This window comes from Chanodichthys erythropterus, chromosome 10 (genome assembly GCF_024489055.1).
Source record: "Chanodichthys erythropterus isolate Z2021 chromosome 10, ASM2448905v1, whole genome shotgun sequence".
Taxonomy (NCBI): domain Eukaryota; kingdom Metazoa; phylum Chordata; class Actinopteri; order Cypriniformes; family Xenocyprididae; genus Chanodichthys; species Chanodichthys erythropterus.
In genome coordinates, this window is record NC_090230.1 from 10,965,453 (window position 1) to 10,985,934 (window position 20,482).

Here is a 20,482-nt window from a genome sequence, read left to right on the forward strand (position 1 = left end):
TGATCTTAAAGAGTGTGAAGGATTGTAGGGCGATAGAAGATCGGTTAAGTACACAGGAGCTAAACCATTTAGAGTCTTATAGGTCAGTAGCAATACTTTATAATCGATATGGAACTTAATAGGTAACCAGTAAAATTGGTGATATATGATCATATTTTCTTGACCTGGTAGCTGCATTTTGTACTAATTGTAGCTTATTTATTGAGGATGCAGGACAACCAGCTAGTAATGCATTACAGTAATCTAGTTGAGACGTCATGAATGCATGAGCTAACTTTTCTGCATCGGAAATAGTTAACATATTCCGTATCTTAGCAATGTTTCTGAGGTGGAAGAAGGCTTTTTTTGTAACATATGAAATATGATTTCAAAGGACAAGTTGCTGTCTATTTTGCACTCTTGACATTTTGAGTGTCACCCCTTTATTGTGCACTTTTTTTTTTACACAGTGGCTGATTTGTAGTTTGTACAACAAAAGATTCTGAGTTTTCATATTTTTTCACATTTCCCATTCATTTCCTATCAGTCATTTTTGACCGTGAAGGAGCCAAGTGTGACTTTTTTTTTATGACCCCGTAACATATCCAAATCATGTCCGTGATTTTTTTTTTTGTGTGTGTGCGTGTGTGTGTTCACATAGCTAATGCGACAAAAGTCAACAAGTCACCTTTCCAATGAAGCAAAACTAAATTTTTGGTAATTTTTGACCAAAGAGCAGCTTTACAGAGAATGCATGTCAACATTACAATTTAAAGAATGCAGTTAGCAAATAATGTAATAATTTAGGCAATTAATTTACAATCACTGTTAGCAGTTTAACTGAAGGTAGAAGCAATGAGCTCCTGGAAAAATGAATTACATTTTAACAATAATTTGGATATAGAAATTTGGGAATGTGCATGTTGATCCAGATGATTGCGTCTTCTGAAATCCTTGCAGGAGCTGGCGCCGTCTCTTCACAGGTGTTGGTCATCTGAGGTCTTCTTAAGAGGCTGGATCCAAACTGAAGCTGATGTCCTCTCTAGTCACCTTGGGACGGGCTTCGCGAGGTAAAACAGAAAAGCAAATGGAGAATGATTAGCGTAGCTGCTGTTCATAACATTAAGCAAAGATAGTCATGTGCAATTGATCTGGTATAAGATGCATTATGTGAATGCTTGGCTAAAGAGATGTGTCTTTAATCTAGATTTAAACTGGGTGAGCGAGTCTGAGCCCTGAACATTATCAGGACGGCTATTTCAGAGTTTCGGATCCAACTGAGAAAACGCTCTCCCTCCTTTAGTGGACTTAGCTATCCTAGGTACAACCAGAAGTCTAGAGTTTTGTGATCTTAAAGAGTGTGAAGGATTGTAGGGCGATAGAAGATCGGTTAAGTACACAGGAGCTAAACCATTTAGAGTCTTATAGGTCAGTAGCAATACTTTATAATCGATATGGAACTTAATAGGTAACCAGTAAAATTGGTGATATATGATCATATTTTCTTGACCTGGTAGCTGCATTTTGTACTAATTGTAGCTTATTTATTGAGGATGCAGGACAACCAGCTAGTAATGCATTACAGTAATCTAGTTGAGACGTCATGAATGCATGAGCTAACTTTTCTGCATCGGAAATAGTTAACATATTCCGTATCTTAGCAATGTTTCTGAGGTGGAAGAAGGCTTTTTTTGTAACATATGAAATATGATTTCAAAGGACAAGTTGCTGTCTAATATAACTCCCAGGTCTTTAACTGTCGAGGATGGAGTAACAGTACATCCTTCTAAATGCAAATTGTAGTCTGAGAGATTCTGGTTTGACCCAATAAGTAATACCTCAGTCTTATCTGAATTTTATAGAAGAAAATGACTTGTCATCCAGTGTTTTACTTCTTTAACACACTCTGTCAGATTGGATAATTTAGAGATTTCATCTGGCTGTGTTGAAATATATACAGTGGCAAGAAAAAGTATGTGAACCACTTGCAGAATCTGTGAAAATGTGAATAATTTTAATAAAATAAGAGGGATAATAAAAAAATGCATGTTATTTTTTGTTTAGTACTGTCCTGAGTAAGATATTTTACATAAAAGATGTTTACATTTAGTTCACAAGACAAAACAATAGCTTAAAATAACCCCATTCATAAGTATGTGAACCATTGATTCTCAATACTGTGTGTGGTTACCTGATGATCCACGATCCTGATGTTTATATGTTTTGTGATGGTTGTTCTTGTGTCCCTTGTTTGTTCTGAGCAGTTAAACTGAGCTCTGTTCTTCAGAAAAATCCTCCAGCTCCTGCAGATTCTATAGTTTTCAAGCATTTTTTGCATATTTGAACCCTTTCCAGCAGTGACTGTAGGATTTTGAGATCTGTGTTTTCATACTGAGGACAATTGAGGGACTCAAACACAACTATTAAAAAAGGTTCAAACATTCCCTGAGGCTCCACAACGAAACATGACGCATTAAGAGCCGGGGTGTGAAAACTTTTGAACAGGATGAAGATGTCACAATTTTTTAATTTTTTTTTTTTAAATATCATTGTTTTTAATTTAGTACTGCCCTTCGGAAGCAACAGAAGATACTTGCTTGTTTCCCGGAAAAAAAAAAAAAAAAAAATTAAATACAATTTACCTTGATATTTATATTCAAAAGTTTTCACCCCCCGACTCTTAATGCGTTGTGTTTTCTTCTGGAGCATCAGTGAATGTTTGAACTTTTTTTAATAGTTGAGTTTGAGTTCCTCAGTTGTCCTCAGTGTGAACAGATGAATCTCAAAATCATACAGTCACTGCTGGAAAGGGTTCAAATATGCAAAAAATGCTTGAAAACTGATGAATCTACAAGACCTGAAGGAATTTTTCTGAAGAACAGAGCTCAGTTTAACTGCTCAGAACAAACAAGAGACTCATGAACAACCATCACAAAACATAAAAACAGTCGTGGATCATCAGGTAACCACACACAGTATTGACAATCAATGGTTCACATACAGTACTTATATGAACGGAGTTATTTTAATAAATTCAGTTATTGTTTTGTCTTGTGAACTAAATGCAAATATCTTTTATATAAAATATCTTACTCAGGACAGTACTAAACAAAAAATAAATCTCTCTTATTTTATTAAAATTATTCACATTTTCACAGATTCTTTTTCTTGCCACTGTAACTGAGTATCGTCGACATAGCAGTGGAAACTAATTCCATGTTTTCTTATAATATTGCCGAGTGGCAGCATGTATATTGAAAATAGCAGAGGCCTAACACAGATCCTTGCAGCACTCCATAGTTTACTATCGTTATCTTAGATTTTTTCATTTATATAAACAAAAATGTGACGTCTGATACGACCTAGTATTTTATGATCTATAGTGTCGAACGCAGCACTGAGATAAGCAACACTAGTATTGAGATACAGCCTTGGTCAGAAGCTAGAAGTAAGTCGTTAAATATAATTTTTCAAACCAAATTGCTTTATTTGAAAACAGAGGCAAGCATATGGCATAGCTAAATATCCATCCATCTATGTGCATTTTGGGATATTACATGCAGTTGTTTCTCTTACTTTTATTAGTGATATTTAACACGTTTATTTTTTTAAAAAAAGTGATAATTGTCTTCTTTTTGACTGACTAAATGGAAACTGCTTCATTCACAATTTTTTATGCAATAGTCCGATATTCTTTGGATGCAAACATAGCTATTGAGGCATAAGTTCTTTTCTATGTGGTTATTTTAGGTGTTTGTTTTAAATTTAATTGTGTATTTATACATGTTGCTGTGATTTTAATTAGCCATCATTTTAGTCTAAATCAAATGTAATTTACAAATGAATATTAAATCAATCAATACTGATTAAAGCAGCTTTGCAGCTAACTAAAGCAAAGTTTTCATGACAAATTTAAGTTCAGATAACTTTTCATTACTAAGTTTAATCAGTTAAGATTACTTGATTACTAAGAAACTTATCCAAGTAAGTAAAAAAAAAAAAAAAAAAGATAAAACATATTGAGTATTTATTTTATATATATATATATATATATATATATATATATATATATATATATATATATATATATATATATATATATATAAAATGATCCATAAAGCATCAAAGCTATTTTGTAATTTTTTTGCACACAAAAAGTATTTTTGTCACTTTATAATATTAAAGTTGAACCACTGTAATCAAACTGTTTTAAATATGTTTTTAGTAGCTTTAGGCATTGGAACAAAATGAGGGTGAGTTATTAATTACATAACTTTCATTTGGGTGAACTAACCCTTTGACTCCACTAGTGTTTAAAATAAAATACTGTATTGCTTGCTTAAAATGAACACAAAGTATGTTGGAAATTAACATTTATTAATGTTTAATAAATGAAAATTTATCAGTAATTTAATGAATAATAATTAAACAATAAACATGTATTAAATTGCTTATTAACAAAAGTTCACCTTTTGATTATTATTGTTGCGTCCAGTCTTTTTTTTTATTTTTTTATTTTTTTTATTTTTTTTGGCTTCATTTTAAGCCAGCCATATAGTAATTTTTAAACAATAATTGGGTTAAATAAAACTGCCCAGCAGGTTGGGCAAACATTTAACCCAACAGCTGGGTTTGCCCATTTCCAACCCAACTTGGGTTGTTTTTAACCCAGCATTTTTTAGAGTGCAGAGAGAGCAGTTATGTAGTAGCTTCACAAACAAGTCTTTACAATATATCATTATTTCGGTAACACTTTACAATAAGGTTCATTAGTTAACTTTAGTTAACTACATTACTTAACATGAACTAATAATAAACTGCACTTCTACAGCATTTATTAATCTTTTTAAATGTTAGTTTCAACATTTACTAATACATTATTAAAATCGTGTTAACATTAGTTAATGCACTGTGAACTAACATGAACAAACAATGAACAACTGTATTTTCATCAACTACAACTCCCTATGGAGGTTTCACTGAGCTATCGGATTTCAACTAAAATATCTTCATTTGTGTTCTGAAGATTAACGAAGATCTTACTGGTGTGGAACAGCATGAGGGTGAGTAATATATGACAGAATTTTCATTTTTGGGCGAACTAACACTTTACAATAAGATTTCAATACAGTAGTTAAAGTGTTACCATTATTTCTGTGTTGCAGTAATTCAAATTCACAGAAGTATCACAAAATATCACAGAATTCCTGGGATAAAGGTGTATAGTTGGGATATAAACACTGATGTCTATGGTAGTGATCAAACTTGAGCAGATCAACTTTTAAAAGCTAACTTATAACTTGATGCTTCAAATAGATTGTATCAATTACATTGTTGTGCCACTAGGTTAAAAATTAAAAATAAGATACAATTAATACTTGAATTACAGGCATGCAAACTTGAAGCAAAAAACACAAGTGATTTTGCCATTTTTGAACTGTCACTGTTGACATATAATGCAACAAAGATTGCGAAAGTCAACAGATTGTAAAAATGAAATATTGATGCCATCTTTCTAAAGTCATTTTACCCTCCTGTTAGTTGGTTTCAAATTTCAGGTGAAAATTGTAAATTTGACCCCCTCTACAAAATAGTGGATTACTCAGAAAATATGCATCCATGACTTTTAATATTTTGCCATTCTTCTCCATTTATGTATTTCTTTCACCAGACAAAAATGTATCAAAATCAACATTTTTAGCCAGGGACCTCTGGTTAAATTATAGATTATAGAAGATTTTATATTTAAATGCATTTGAAAAGTCATTGAAAGTTAAAAAGTAAGAATAAAAAAAAAAAAAAAAAAACATCTTTTCAATGAGTCCCCCCAGTGAATCTCAGCCATTTCCAGCCTACAGTGCAGTAAACCACACATCCTGTTATTGCAAAGAAACAAGACAACATACATCACAACAGAAATGAAAGTTGTTCCTTAACGAAAGTCTAATTCTGTGTCCATTATGACAGTTTAACCCTCGTCTTTACTCTTGTGCTTCCACTTCCGAGCCGCTCAGCGATGTTTGTCGTGTTGGTTCATCCTGTTGCTCCAAAGTTCTGCTCTTACAGTCGCTACAAATGACGACAATCAAGATGGAAATGCAGAGAACTGACAGTAAAGCTAAAGCTGAAAGCTAAAAAAGAAAACGAAAAAAAAAAAAAAACGATTATACAGTGATAAGATGGAATAACAGTACTGATATTCATTTTTTTTTTTTTTTTTTTTTTTTTTTACAAATAGGGCCTATTCGTTTTAAATCATTTAAAACTTACATTCAAACTGTTTTATAGCTAATTTCATCTTTTAAGCTATTATAATATTGCCATTTTTTAGTAAATGAAATTAAAGTTTAAAAATTGTCTTGTATTATATAGAATGTTGGTCATCAGGATTATTTGCATACTGAACTGTGATTGGTCTCATTAAATCGTTTGCAAATTGTGATTGGTCTTTTCCCCCCCTTCTTCTTACATTTAAATTACAAAGGTTACATTAACAATCTTTTGTATGTGCTGGTATTTCCTTCTGAACCTGCGAAAACTTTTATTGAGGCTACGTTTCTAATAAAAACTAAAGAAATGTCAGTGAGTTTAAGTGGGGTTTAGTTGATATGGAAAAGCGGTAAATATAAATAAATAATATTAGTCAATGATTTGTCATGCTGATTTATACAACATCATCGTGTGGTGTGTTGACACATTAATATAGGCCTACATATATCGAAGGCTTCGTTTAATAAAACGTTTAAAATCTGTACAGCACACTCACCCTCGAGAAGAAAGTGATTTTTTCGGTCAGTTCTAGCAGGTTTGTTGCGTTCATTTCGGCGCCCATCACTCCTGTGGGTTTGCACCATTTAACCTGGAGCTTTTCATCCAAGATGTAATCTCCTTCCCAGTGTACCAAGCCACAAGCGACATATTTACCCTCAAACAACAACAGAAACATCCACAATGAAGGTGGAATCAGACAAAATAAAAAAAGTTCTGCAGAATTCTGCGATTTACGTCTGCAAGGTCTTCGAATGAACATCAGCACAGTCAGAGCCAGAAGAGCAGGTCCAAGAAAGATGAAGATGATCAGTGTCATGTTAAGGCCTGGGGTGCACGGGCACGAAAACTCCCGATCCATTAAGAATTCCAATCCGATTAATACCACGGTGAATGGGAAAGTGCCAAATCCAGGATTTTTTCCTTGCGGTTTTTCAAGATTGTTCACAAATTGCTGTGGTAACATCTTCTCCATTGGATAGATAACTTTGTTGTGAGACTTTCCACACCTCTTTTATCCTGTTACATTTCCAAGGAAAAGCCATCCGCTTAAATGGAAATGAGAGAGGAGCAAACCAGTTAAACAAGGAAGATGGCATCAATAATTCTACACGCAACATTGAAGCCATTGTTTGTAGATTTGCAAGTTATGCAAGTGTGTATATTTCAATTACAACTAAAATGCATTTAAAATGGCAAGAAAAAACATTTTATTTCAGTTCTTGGTCCAAAAACACATTAGGTATATATCAATATGTGTCAAAGACTAATTTCCTTCATTTCCCTTTATACAATAGCAACCTGTATGATTGCGCAGTGCAATATCAAGCTCTTAGAAACACTTCAGTTGTAGCTCAAAGTGAAGACGGACCAATATACTGCGTACATCATTTTGTATAAAAGGTCTACATTTAATACATTTCCAGAAAATACAAGCAAACTGGACGTACAAATCAACTATAAAATTATAAAACTTTTTTTCTCCTCCTATAGTTGTGTACATTTGCACAGAGAATGTGTTTTTCATCAAACATGGCATTACAAGAGTCCCACGCATGTCGTTTCACAACCAGTGAGTGAAGGTGAGTGACATAAAATCCTTTTTTTAGTCCTTGTAAGTGCCCAAAGATATGTTTTGCAATATGCAAATTAAATATATATTAACATGTTCAAGTTGTACAGTTGCAAAAAAACAAAAAACAAAAACAAAACCCATCCTGGGTTGGTTTCACTCTCGGTTTTGACTGCATATTTGAAGCATCTGGTCAACTTAAAGATAAACATCAATGAGAAATATCAAAAATAAAATCTGTGATGAGCATATGATGCATTTATTAAACAGGTGTCTCTTCTTTTCTAATACTGCTAAATGCAAGAGGCAACTTGGGAATATATCTAGGCATTGGCGATCATACCACCAACAGGAAAACATACATAGTGTGTATGTAAATAAACCTATATAAAATTCTCTTTAAATGTATATAAAGCCTTTTGAGATTGAGCAGCTTTTTTTTTTGTATTTGTGTAGTGCATTTACAATGTCACAAAGCAAAGGAAAACACTGCATTTGTCATTTATAAAAAGACATTTTGGTTGCAACAGAAAAAAAAAAAAATGTAAAAAGAAAATTATTGGCACATATATGTGGGACGCAAAGTGAGATGATTTAACCTGACTGGACATAAAAAGTTCATTGTTTTATACATTTTATACAGATCTTAATTAAAAAAAAACAAAGCAGGTTGTGGAAAAGCTAGGTCACGCCGCCGTTTCTCGAATTGTCGTTTCCAGTCTCTTTGGGAGTAAATCGCGTCTCATGTCGAGGTTGATGACTGGCTTTCGACAGTGCTGTCCGTCGTGGTACATCTTTGAGTAGATGGGGTTTGAATAGTTCATGGCCTGTAAATATACAATGACGTTTTAGTCTGGTTCATATTGAATGAATAAACTAAGGGTGTGTTCACACTAGTAGTTCTTGGCTCTTTTGGTCCGGACCAGAAAAGAAAACGACACATTTAGTTCTGGTTCGCTTAGCATTCACCCTGTCATGTTTTAAGATAAAGATACACTCTAAAAAATGCTGGGTTAAAAACAACCCAAGTTGGGTTGAAAATGGACAAACCCAGCGGTTGGGTTAAATGTTTGCCCAACCTGCTGGGTAGTTTTATTTAAACCAACTATTGTTTAAACATTGCTATATGGCTAGCTTAAAATGAACCCAAAATATTTGGGAAATTAAAAACCAGATGCAATTAGAGACAACAATAATAGACAAAAGGTGAATGTTTATTAATAAGCTTTAATATTTTATTAATATAAATTTAATAGTTTATTAATATAAATGTATTAATAAGCAATTTAATAAATGTTTATTGTTTAATAATTATTCATTGAACATTAATAAATGTTCATTTCCAATGTACTTTGGGTTAATTTTAATTAAGCAATACAGTAATTTTTAAACAATAGTTGAGTTAAATAAAACTACCCAGCAGGTTGGGCAAACATTTAACCCAACCGCTGGGTTAAAACAACCCAATCGCTGGGTTTGTCCATTTTCAACCCAACTTGGGTTGTTTTTAACCCAGCATTTTTTAGAGTGTAAATAAGAAAAAGAAAGTGTGACGGAACTTACTGAACATCTAAAACAATGCTGTGTGGTATTTTTATACCAGAAGAAGAGCTTATAAAATGTGTAAATGAGTCAAAACAGCATCAGGAAGTTGTCCATTGCACACAAATTAAGATTTGCTGCAAGGAGACAGCGTTTCCGACGGCTGTAATGGGCAACATAGCTGCTATGACGAGAAAAAACAGGTATGCTTGAGCAGTCTTGTGACATCACGTCCTGTTTTTGGTTCCTTTACATGTCTTTAGTCCGTGTTGCATTTGGTCCCTGGAAGTGGACCGAGACCCACCCAGACCCAACTCTTGGTCCGCTTGTTTGGTGTTCACCAGGGTTCGGATGGCAGCATTCACACTTATTCAAACAGCAATCACACCAGTTTGTTTTAATCCAGCCAAACCAGCCGAGTGTGAACACACCCTAAAATGCTTCATTTAATGCAGTTTTGGATAATGGGAATCCACCTGTCCTGGAATGAGCTCCTTTGGAACGTTCTGGATAGGTAAAGTGTGTGCAGTCAAAGGGCGGGCGGGGGGCAAATTGCGCGGGTCGCTGGACTTCACACACCAGCCCTGAAAAACAAAACCCAATTTAGATAGAATGCACCAAAACACTGTACATATAAACAAACTTAAAGATTAAAATAATACATTAGACTAAATAATTTGGGGAATTCTGGTTGCATCCCAAATTACATATAAAGCAAGAGTTTAAAGCTAAAATTTCTACTCTGGTCAGAATACTTTTCTGCTTTTGTGCACTCAATTCATTTGAGACCAGGAATTAAAGATTAAATGTCCTTGTGAGATATTGGCTAAATTAAAGACAACAAAGAAAATATTCTGTTTTACTGAACCAAGCAAAGGCAGTTTAGAGTTTAGATTGGGCACAGAGACAAAACCCATAGACCTTTTCACACCACCTTGAATGTTTCAGCACATTTTCTGATCAATTTGAATGCAATCTCATGGCAATTTGTAACCATTTTATGTTTTTGTCGAATTGGCTGCTAATTAGTATGAATTTATACAATCTCATCCGCACATTTTCGTATGATCTGCTTACGCCCCAGTGGTTGTTAGGTTTAGGGGTGGGATTTTTGCTTTTTTTCTAAAAATCATACATTTTTGTATAATGTGAGTTCATACGAATTCGCAAAATAAATCATCTTGTAAATAGTTACGTTTTAGAGATGTTTTTCCAATAACACCCCAAACCAGGGATATATTATTGTTTGCTAAAACTAAAACCATAAAAAACTTAAAGGGTTAGTTCACCAAAAATGAAAAATCTGTCATTAATTACTCACCCTCATGTTGCTCTACACCCGTAAGACCTTTGTTAATGTTCGGAACACAAATTAAGATTTTTTGATAAAATCTGATGGCTCAGTGAGGCCTCTATTGAGAGCAAAGCCACCAAACCTCTCAAGATCCAGAAAGCTACTAAAAACATATTTAAAACAGTTCATGTGAGTTCAGTGGTTCTACCTAAATATTATGAAGCAATGAGAATACTTTTGTGTGCCAAAAAAACAAAAATAACGACTTTTTAACAATATCTCATGATGGCCGATTTCAAAACGCTGCTTCTGAGCTTTACGAATCTCATCAAAAATATCTTAATTTGTGTTCCGAAGATGAACGAAGGTCTTACGGGTATAGAACGACATGAGGGTGAGTAATTAATGACATTATTTTCATTTCTGGGTGAACTAACCCTTTAAATTTATTTTATTTCAGCTAGTCGCCAACATTTATTTTTTGTTTAGTTTAAGTTGAAGTACTAACATAATTAAAACTTTACAGACATTTAAACAAACAAACAAAAAACTAATGCAAATGACAAAAACTAAAATAACACGGATCCAAACTTTGTTTTAGAGAATTACAAAACAAAGCAGGTGTTTTGTTTTTAATAAGCCTCATTTTTAATATGAGCAGAACAAATTTATAGAAAAACTGTTTATCAAACTATTCTTCCGAAACTAACGGTTTGAACTAAATGCAAATGAATGTAAGAATTTTTATACAAATGATTTACATTTCATTACAATAAATCACTGTCATTCCACAGATTTTGACACTTGTCAACAAGCTATTGGAATAGCCAACCCCCCCCCCCCCCCCCCCCAAAAAAAAAAAAAAACAGACTATTTCCAACAATACTGAAATAACAAATCAAATTACGATCAGTTAACTCAAGCAAGTGATGCCAAGCACTTACAATTCCTACTCATTTAGTACCTTATGAGGGTCAAGGGTGAAGCTGGGGTGAAGAAAGCTTCCGACGTCTACGTGATTGTCATGTTCAACTTCATACATGTTGTAGGATGGATTTCCAATCTCCACATTCAAGCCTCCATTCGCCATGGGCTGCCGCTGAACCTGCTTACCTCTGTGAAGGGGAAATGTATATTAGATTATTATGTTTGTAACTATCGTTTAGCACACCAGCTAAACACTTAATCACAGCAGGTTTATGAGATTTGTTACAGCAATATCAATAAATCATGTGTAATGTTCTGATTAGACATCTAATACAACTAATAACAGATTTGTTTATAATTTACCTTCGACATCTTTTGCAAATAAGGAGTCCCACCGTAACAGCGGTGATGATGCATACAAGAAGAACTAGAGGCACTATTATGGCAATACTTCCTGGAAAAAATAACAAACACAGCAAAAAAATTAATTACATTTACATTACAGTGCTTAAAAGATTAGTTCACTTTCAAATGAAAATTAGCCCGAGCTTTACTTGCCCTCAAGCCATCCTAGATGGATATGACTTGATAAATACAATTGGAGAAATATTAATAAATATCCTGACGCATCCAAGCTTTATAATGGCAGTGAACGAGACCAACGAGTATGAGCTGAAGAAAGTGCCTCCAACCACATTCATCCATCACAATGTGTCTGTAAAGTTGCAGCTCAAAATACCACATAGAGTTTTTTTAATTCATTTTTTTAACTGCCTATTTTGAGGCATAATTTGAAATGCGCAGATTCGGGCTGCGGCCCCTTTAAATCACGCGCTCTCCGTCCCCTCCCGAGCTCTCGATTCTATCACTGCATAAAGTTCACACAGCTAATATAACCAGTGTTCGTCATGCAACATGTCTAATCGCGTAAATATAGTATTTATTTGGATGTTTACATTTGATTCTGAATGAGTTTGAGGCTGTGCTCTGTGGCTAACGGCTAATGCTACACTGTTGGAGAGATTTATAAAGAATGAAGTTGTGTTTATGAATTATACAGACTGCAAGTGTTTAAAAATTAAAACAGTGACGGCTCTTGTCTCCGTGAATACAGTAAGAAACGATGGTAACTTTAGCCACATTTAACAGTACATTAGCAACAGGCTAACGAAACATTTAGAAAGACGATTTACAAATATCACTAAAAATATCATGGATCATGACAGTTATTATCGCTCCATCTGCCATTTTTCGCTGTTGTTCTTGCTTGCTTACCTAGTCTGATGATTCAGCTGTGCACAGATCCAGATGTTAATACTGGCTGCCCTTGTCTAATGCCTAGAACATCGGCTGGCATATGCAAATATTGGGGTCATACATATTAATGATCCCGGGCCCTATAATACACCAGGCGCAATGCGACGCAAGGCGCAGCGCAAGTGTGTTTGCTAGTTTGCGTCCGGCGCCGTTCGCGTTTTCCCGTTTAGCGCCACGTCCTTAAATTAGTAAATGCATTTGTGCCAGTTAGTGTGCCCCTGGGCGTGCTGGTCTAAAAAAGAGGTGTGTTCAGGCGCATTGCCGGCGCATTGCTATTTTAAGGAGCTGAAAATAGACTGCGCCATAGACCAACTCAAACCTGGTCTAAAGTCTAAAGTCAATGGCGCAATATTTTTTGGTTAGAGAGCATTGGTAGAAACTGCGCCTCTGGGCGCGTCGACTTTGCTTATTACATACAGGGATGTGCATCACACAAATATGCCAAATATTAAAAACAAAAGGATTACAGTGTAAAAGAATATTATTGTGTAGGCTACATAAATATAAAAATGTAATGATGAATAGTCATTGCGTGTATTAGAATTCAATTCAGCCTATTACTACTTATAATGATGAACGAAATTGGCTAATTAATTGAACAATCGTGCCAATACACACACATATATATTAACTGACTCATCACGTGTACGCCATGTAAATAGCAATCCGCCATGGCGCGAGCGCATCTCGCTCTTAAAGGGAATGGGAGATGACACTCTGATTGGTTTATTGAACGTTACACCCATTACTCATTAAGAGAATAGGGACAACCCATTTCAAAAATGCGCCCCGGCACACGGACCGTTTTTCTGTCGTTAAAATAGCAAAAGTGGATTTGGACACGCCCTGAGTACACCTGCGCCGTGCGCTTTGCACTTTGCGTTTAGATCGTTAAAATAGCCCCCCCCGACTGTTACGTAACAGTCGGTGTTATGTTGAGATTCGCCTGTTCTTCGGAGGTCTTTTAAATAAATGAGATTTATATAAGAAGGAGGAAACAATGGAGTTTGAGACTCACTGTATGTCATTTCCATGTACTGAACTCTTGTTATTCAACTATGCCGAGGTAAATTCAATTTTCAATTCAATGGCACCTTTAAGAGTGATTTGTAGTTTGTAAACGAGAGGTGTGTGTGTCGAATTGAAACGCTCCTCACTAGATGTCACAATGCTGTTTAATAATGGTGACCGGGACAGGGAATAAACGCGGCTCTTTTAAGCTTTCGTTCTGTTATCCACTGGGCCGTGCTGCATAGCTCAAAGTAAACTAGTGAAACGCCTGTAAACAGTGCTATTTGTTCTGTATTTATTGTTACTGAACGAGGAACAACTACAGATGATTCAGTGACACAGCAGTCCGAAGCGTTTGGCCAGTTCACAGAAAAAAGAAAGAATCGAGACAAAAGAATGATTAATTCACGAATGATAGGTATCGCTGGTTCAGTCGACAGAAATATGGAACACACATAATTATTGCTGAAATATTCACACGTAAACATTTCTCAGGTCAGTCGGAGGAGCGTGCATGGTACGAACAGTGTGTATATAGCTGTACAGCTGCAGGCACCACTGCGGTCTAGTATCTAACCAAATTTAGCCACGCGCCAGGAAAAGAGGAGGAGAGAGACTGGGGTGCCGGATTTGGCCCGTGGGCCACCAGTCGACGAGCCCTGTAGCGTAAGCATTTCGAACTGCGAGAGTGTTACACTTTCTTCGTAAGTTGAATACGGAATGCAGTCCGGATATTTTTCTTAGACAAATGCAATCGCTTCGCTTCAGAAGGCCTTTATTAACCCCCCAGAGCCGTGTGGAGTACGTTTATGATGGATGGATGTGGATGGAGACACTTTCCTCAGCTCATACTCGCTGGTCCCGCTCACTGCCATTATAAAGCTCTGATGTGTCAGGATATTTATTAATATATCTCAGATTGTGTTCATCAAAAAGAAAGTCATATACACCTAGGAAGGCTTGAGGGTGAGTAAAGCTTGGGCTAATTTTCACATTTACATAACAAGGGAGTAATCTGAATGCAAATGCACATACTTATATACTGTGTGTGTGTGTGTGTGTGTGTGTGTGTGTGTGTGTATATATGTACACTACTGTTCAAAAGTTTGGGATCAGTAACATTTTTAATGTTTTATAAAGAAGTTTCATCTGCTCACCAAGGCTACATTTATTTAATTAAAAATACAGTAAAATCAGTAATATTGTGAAATATTATTACAATTTAAAATAACGTTTTTCTATTTGAAAATATTTGAAAATGTAACTTATTCTTGTGTTGGCAAAGCTGAATTTTCAGCATCATTACTCCAGTCTTCAGTGTCACATGATCCTTCAGAAATCATTTTAATATGATGATTTTCTGCTCAAGAAACATTTATTGTGCACAGATATGTTTTTTTCAGGATTCTTTGATGAATAGAAAGTTCAAACAAACAGCGTTTATTTGAAATCTAATCTTTTGTAACATTATAAATGTCTTTACTGCCACTTTTGATTGATTTAATGCATCCTTGCTGAAAAAAAAAGTTAATTTCTTTAAATTCTTCTCAAAAAAATAAAAATAAAAATAAAAATTCTTACTGACCCCAAACTTTTGAACAGTAGCGTATAATGCTACAGAAGCTTTGTATTTCAGATAAATGCTGTTCTTTTGAACTTTCTATTCATCAAGGAATCCTGAAAAAAAAGTACACAACTGTTTCAACATTGATAATAATAACAAATATTTCTTGAGGAACTAATCAGCATATTAAGAATGATTTCTGAAGGATCATGTGACACTGAAGACTGGAGTAATGATGCTGAAAATTCAGCTTTTCCAACACAGAAATAAAATAACATTTTATATTATATTCCAATAGAAAACAGTTATTTTAAATTGTAATAATATTTCACAATATTACTGTTTTTACTGTATTTTTAATTAAATAAATGCAATCTTGGTGAGCAGACAAAACTTCTTTTAAAAATATTAAAAATCTTACCGATCCCAAACTTTTGAACGGTAGTGTGTATATATATAATGTGTGTATGTGTGTACATGTGTGTGTGTTTATAAACAAACATTTATAAAAATCAAAATCAAATTTTCATTTCCTCTTTCATTGACCTTCATCATGAACACATCCATAAAAGACTTTATGAGTGAGTTGTTCTGCGATGATGCTTATGCTCTCTTTGCTAACATGGCTAGACATGCGCAGGAGTTAAAATGCCACAGTGAGATATGTCTTCAAATGTCAGATTTTAACTGCAGAAATAAAATGAATGTCTGGAACCGTCTGACTGACGACTAGAAGAAAGGTCATCACTACAAACACGAACAGAAGGGCAGAGCAGGTGCGTTTTCTCTCCTGACTGACTAAAGTCACTGACTAACATTGGGCTACAAGATGGCAATCTAGGGAAGTAATGACTATAAACGTACTGATAAATAATTCAATAATGAAAACAATCAGTATCAGTGAAAAATCTAATTTAAAACAGAACATTTGACTTAATACAGATCTGCGTAACAATTTTTTGTACTTTTTTTACACGTTTAGCTTAGCAACATGCGCTAACACCAAACTCCATTGGAATCAACTGTGATTGCAATGAAGTTTTTGAGAAAACGTATATGTGTTTTTGTGACACTTACTCCCGCTGACGTTTTCTGAGCGGTTGGTCTTGGTTGAGGGTCTTTCACACTGCGTTCCTGACCAGTTTGCAGAGCACCTGCGAAAAGAGAAACAAAAACAAATCACAACTGGTGAAATTTACAATGCACTGACTTCTCCAAATCATCATATCATTATATTTATACCAAAAAAAAAAAAAGTTTAAATTTAGCACTTTTACCACAGTAAAGAGATGTTTCACTGTGGTATTCCTTTATTATATTATATTCATTATTACGGTATCATTTGTTATATTGATTTTGGTTTTGACAAGCATGACAACAAGTTTTAATAATAAGCGCAGGATAAATCACAGTTGGAGGTATAAATCCAGCTCGAGGGGTTGCTTTATTCTTACTTGAGACACATGCAATGTGTGTGAATGTTTAAATTTGTGTGTGAGAGACTTCCTGGATCTAAACAGCATGCGTCCACAGCAGAAATCTACCGACGTGACAGATTATGCTTATATGAGAGATGGTGGCATGAATGAAACAGTTCGAAAACAATGTTTAATCAAACTTCCTGTGGACAGGGATTGTTTCCTGCAGAAGGGACAGCACATGAATGTACTGCTGTCTGTCGGAGGTGACGGAGAAAAACTACACCGTGGTGGGGACATCCTGCTAGATAAAATTCTGCTAGATAAATCTAAATACTTGGAAAGGTCTGAGGAACATTCCATGGATAGGGTACAAAATGGGATTTTATTTATTTATTTATTAATTTACAAATGCTCACCGAAAGCATCATACCACTCAGAAAATATTATATATGAGCTGTTTTCTATTAAAATATATATATATTTTATTTAACCCTCTGGAGTCTGAGGCTGATTTGGGGCTTGGAGAAGTTTTGACATGCCCTGACATTTGTGCTTTTTTCAGTTGTTCATAAACATATTAATGACAAAAGTGTCATTACACTGTATTCAACACAAACTAGGCTACAATAATATGTGAGGAACATGTACGTACATGTTTGTGTTTTTGAAGGAATAACATTTATGAGTGGTTATTGAAAAAACAAAAAACTTAAGTCACTGAAATAAGGCCAAAAAAAGTATAATAAATCTGTGTTTACAATACTTTAGGGTTACAATACAGTACAATACAGTTTTATGTTATTTGTGGCTTTAAGAATACATTTTAATACCAGTAAATACACAAATTACAGTGATTTTGTAGTGAATAAACAATAATTAAATATTAAAATTAAATAGCCAAAATACTGTCTGTATATACGCTGCTGTTCAAAAGTTTGGGAAAACTTTTTGCAGTTCAAAAGTATGCCGTTCCCAAACTTTTGAATGGCAGTGTATATAGTTAATGAATAGCATTAATATTAAATATACAATATATTAATATAATTAAACATAAAATATATATTAATATTATAATATATACAATATTACTTTAATACCTGACATTTTAAGTAATAAATTATTAAATATGACTAATAATTAACTATTTGTTGTATATTAAATATAATAAATTTCAGTTCAACAGACTGTTTATATATAATATTAAATGAATATGTATTATTATAATTATATGTAAAATGAAATAATATCTGGGACGTAATATAGTAAATGAATAGTATAAAAATAATACAATAAAATAAATATTTAATCTATTAATATAATATACAGTATACAATTGAATATATGACGTATACTTAATTAAATAATTAATTATTAAATATGTCTAATAATTAACAATTTTTAGTACAATAAATTGAATTTCAATACTGCTATTTTGTAATATTTTAATTTTAAGGCACAGTCAAGATGTCAAGACTTCTGACAGGCCACAATTAACCTTTTTTTTTTTTTTTTTTTTTTTTGTACGTTTAAATGTATGTACTTTTCACAAGGTTTAACAACCCAAAAACATTTCAAAAAGTCACAGGACACCAAAGTGTACCATATTCATGAAAAGTGCCCTGTTTAAACATAAACAAAGCTTTAAAAAACAAATTGGCAGAAAAATGAATGTCAAATATGTGAAAACAAAAGCGCATCAAAATGGAAAGAGAACACACAAAGGAATTCATGAAAACTGTAAACAAAAGATGATAAATAATGGATACTAGAAGAACAATCAAAAAGACGTCATCCTCAGGCATATACACAATATAATCACTCCAGTCACGGCAAACATAGAAATGAAACACACTGAGAAACGCACACCTACAGCATGGTGCGGAGAAATGGGTGCGTGTGTCGGGAAAAGCGAGTGCAATGCGTGTGAAACGTGCTCTTGGAAGCTGTGCGAGTCGGTTAGCGATGTCTGTGCGTGTGGCGGCATTCCACGAACAGGCCAGACACATGCTGACCACGGCTGATGGGATTGTGGGAATGTTCTGGAATGTTTTGCAAATTTAATGAACCAGGAACCTACTTGCAGCGAGGTTTGTTATAGGCGGTGAGGGAACAAACACCCTGGTTCTGACAGTAGTGATCGCAAGGGTTAGCTCTCTCATCACACCTCGGGCTTTTAAACTCGGACGGGCAACTGAGGAGAACGCAACGAGATGAAAGGAGACACATGAGGACAACAGAACAGAAAGGAAGCCTGAAATACAACCACACTTATACAGTGAAAACAGCTCTGGGCTATTATGTCCTTCTATATAAGACTAGGTGATGTTAACATGACAGTTAATTATCATTATTGTTCAGCCTCTTCATTAACGTTATTTCATGAATATTTCACATATGAAACTTCTGTATAAAGCAGAATGCTTAGGACCTACTTTTAGGACTATTATTGTTATTATTATTATTATTATTATTATTATTATTTTGCTTTGTGACATTATTTTCATGACAATTACAGCAGTGCAAAAACTGTGGGAAAAAATGCAATAAATAATCACATTCTCATTATCGTAAAGCAAAATATAATTAAAATATAGTTAATAAATCTCATTCTCATTAAAATAATGCAAAAAAAAAACAAAAAAAACAACAACAAACAAAATAAACTCATTGCCATAATGTAAAATATAATGAATAAATATTTTCATTACAATAGTGCAACAAATAAAATTAATTAAAAAATAAATAAATCTAATTCTCATTACAATAATGGAATAAACAACAAAGTAATCTCATTCTCATTACCGTAATGTAAAATATAAATAATAAATAACATTTTCATTACAATAAAGCAACAAACAAACAAATAAATCTCATTCTCATCACCATAATGTAAAAAGAAAAATAATTTCATTCTCATGTCCGTCATACAAAATAAATAAAATTATAATTCTCATTATTAATGCAAACATATAGAATAAATAATCTCATATCATTGTGATGCAAAATAATAAATCTCATTATCACAATGCAAAAACAATTTGTAATGTAAAGTAAAGCAAAAAACATCAAACAAATAATAAAATAAATTAATAATTCTCATACTGCAAAATAAATAACTAAACAAATAAAGGTAAATGGCATAAAATAAATACATTCTCTTTATATTAATGCAATAAATAAATACAAAAACAAATTAATTAAATAAATCTCATTCTCATGAGGGTAATGGAAAATAAATAAATAATAAAAATCCTCACTCATTAAATTAATGCAAAAAAATATTTTACATGATCTCATTGTCATTATCTTAATGCAAAATAAATTAATAAATAAATCATAAAAATAAAATAACTTCAGTAAATAACAAAATAAATATTCTCATTCTCATCACTATAATGCATTTTTAGGACAATTATTTGCATTTATGACAGTTGTTGTTTTACAGTGATGATAATGACCATTAACAATAATGGGAGTTACAAACACACACACACGCATACACACAGACACACACAAAGGTTAAATGCTCTGATGCATTGCGGTGATGAGAATTTGGGGGAAAGTCACACTGCAAAAATTGTCAAAAA

The 20,482-nt window shown here is 33.7% G+C and overlaps 1 protein-coding gene across 1 annotated transcript in view; it reads right to left on the reverse strand.

The window, feature by feature from the left end:
• Positions 1 to 8,505: 8,505 nt before the first annotated feature.
• lrp1ba (low density lipoprotein receptor-related protein 1Ba) overlaps positions 8,506 to 20,482 on the reverse strand; it is a 297,751-nt gene continuing 285,774 nt past the window's right edge. The window contains exons 87-92 of the mRNA XM_067398603.1: positions 18,973 to 19,086; positions 16,552 to 16,628; positions 11,946 to 12,036; positions 11,620 to 11,770; positions 9,838 to 9,945; positions 8,506 to 8,646 (exon numbers count right to left, since the gene is read on the reverse strand). Coding sequence (XP_067254704.1) covers positions 8,506 to 8,646; positions 9,838 to 9,945; positions 11,620 to 11,770; positions 11,946 to 12,036; positions 16,552 to 16,628; positions 18,973 to 19,086 — 682 coding nt within the window. The remainder of the gene's footprint in view (positions 8,647 to 9,837; positions 9,946 to 11,619; positions 11,771 to 11,945; positions 12,037 to 16,551; positions 16,629 to 18,972; positions 19,087 to 20,482) is intronic.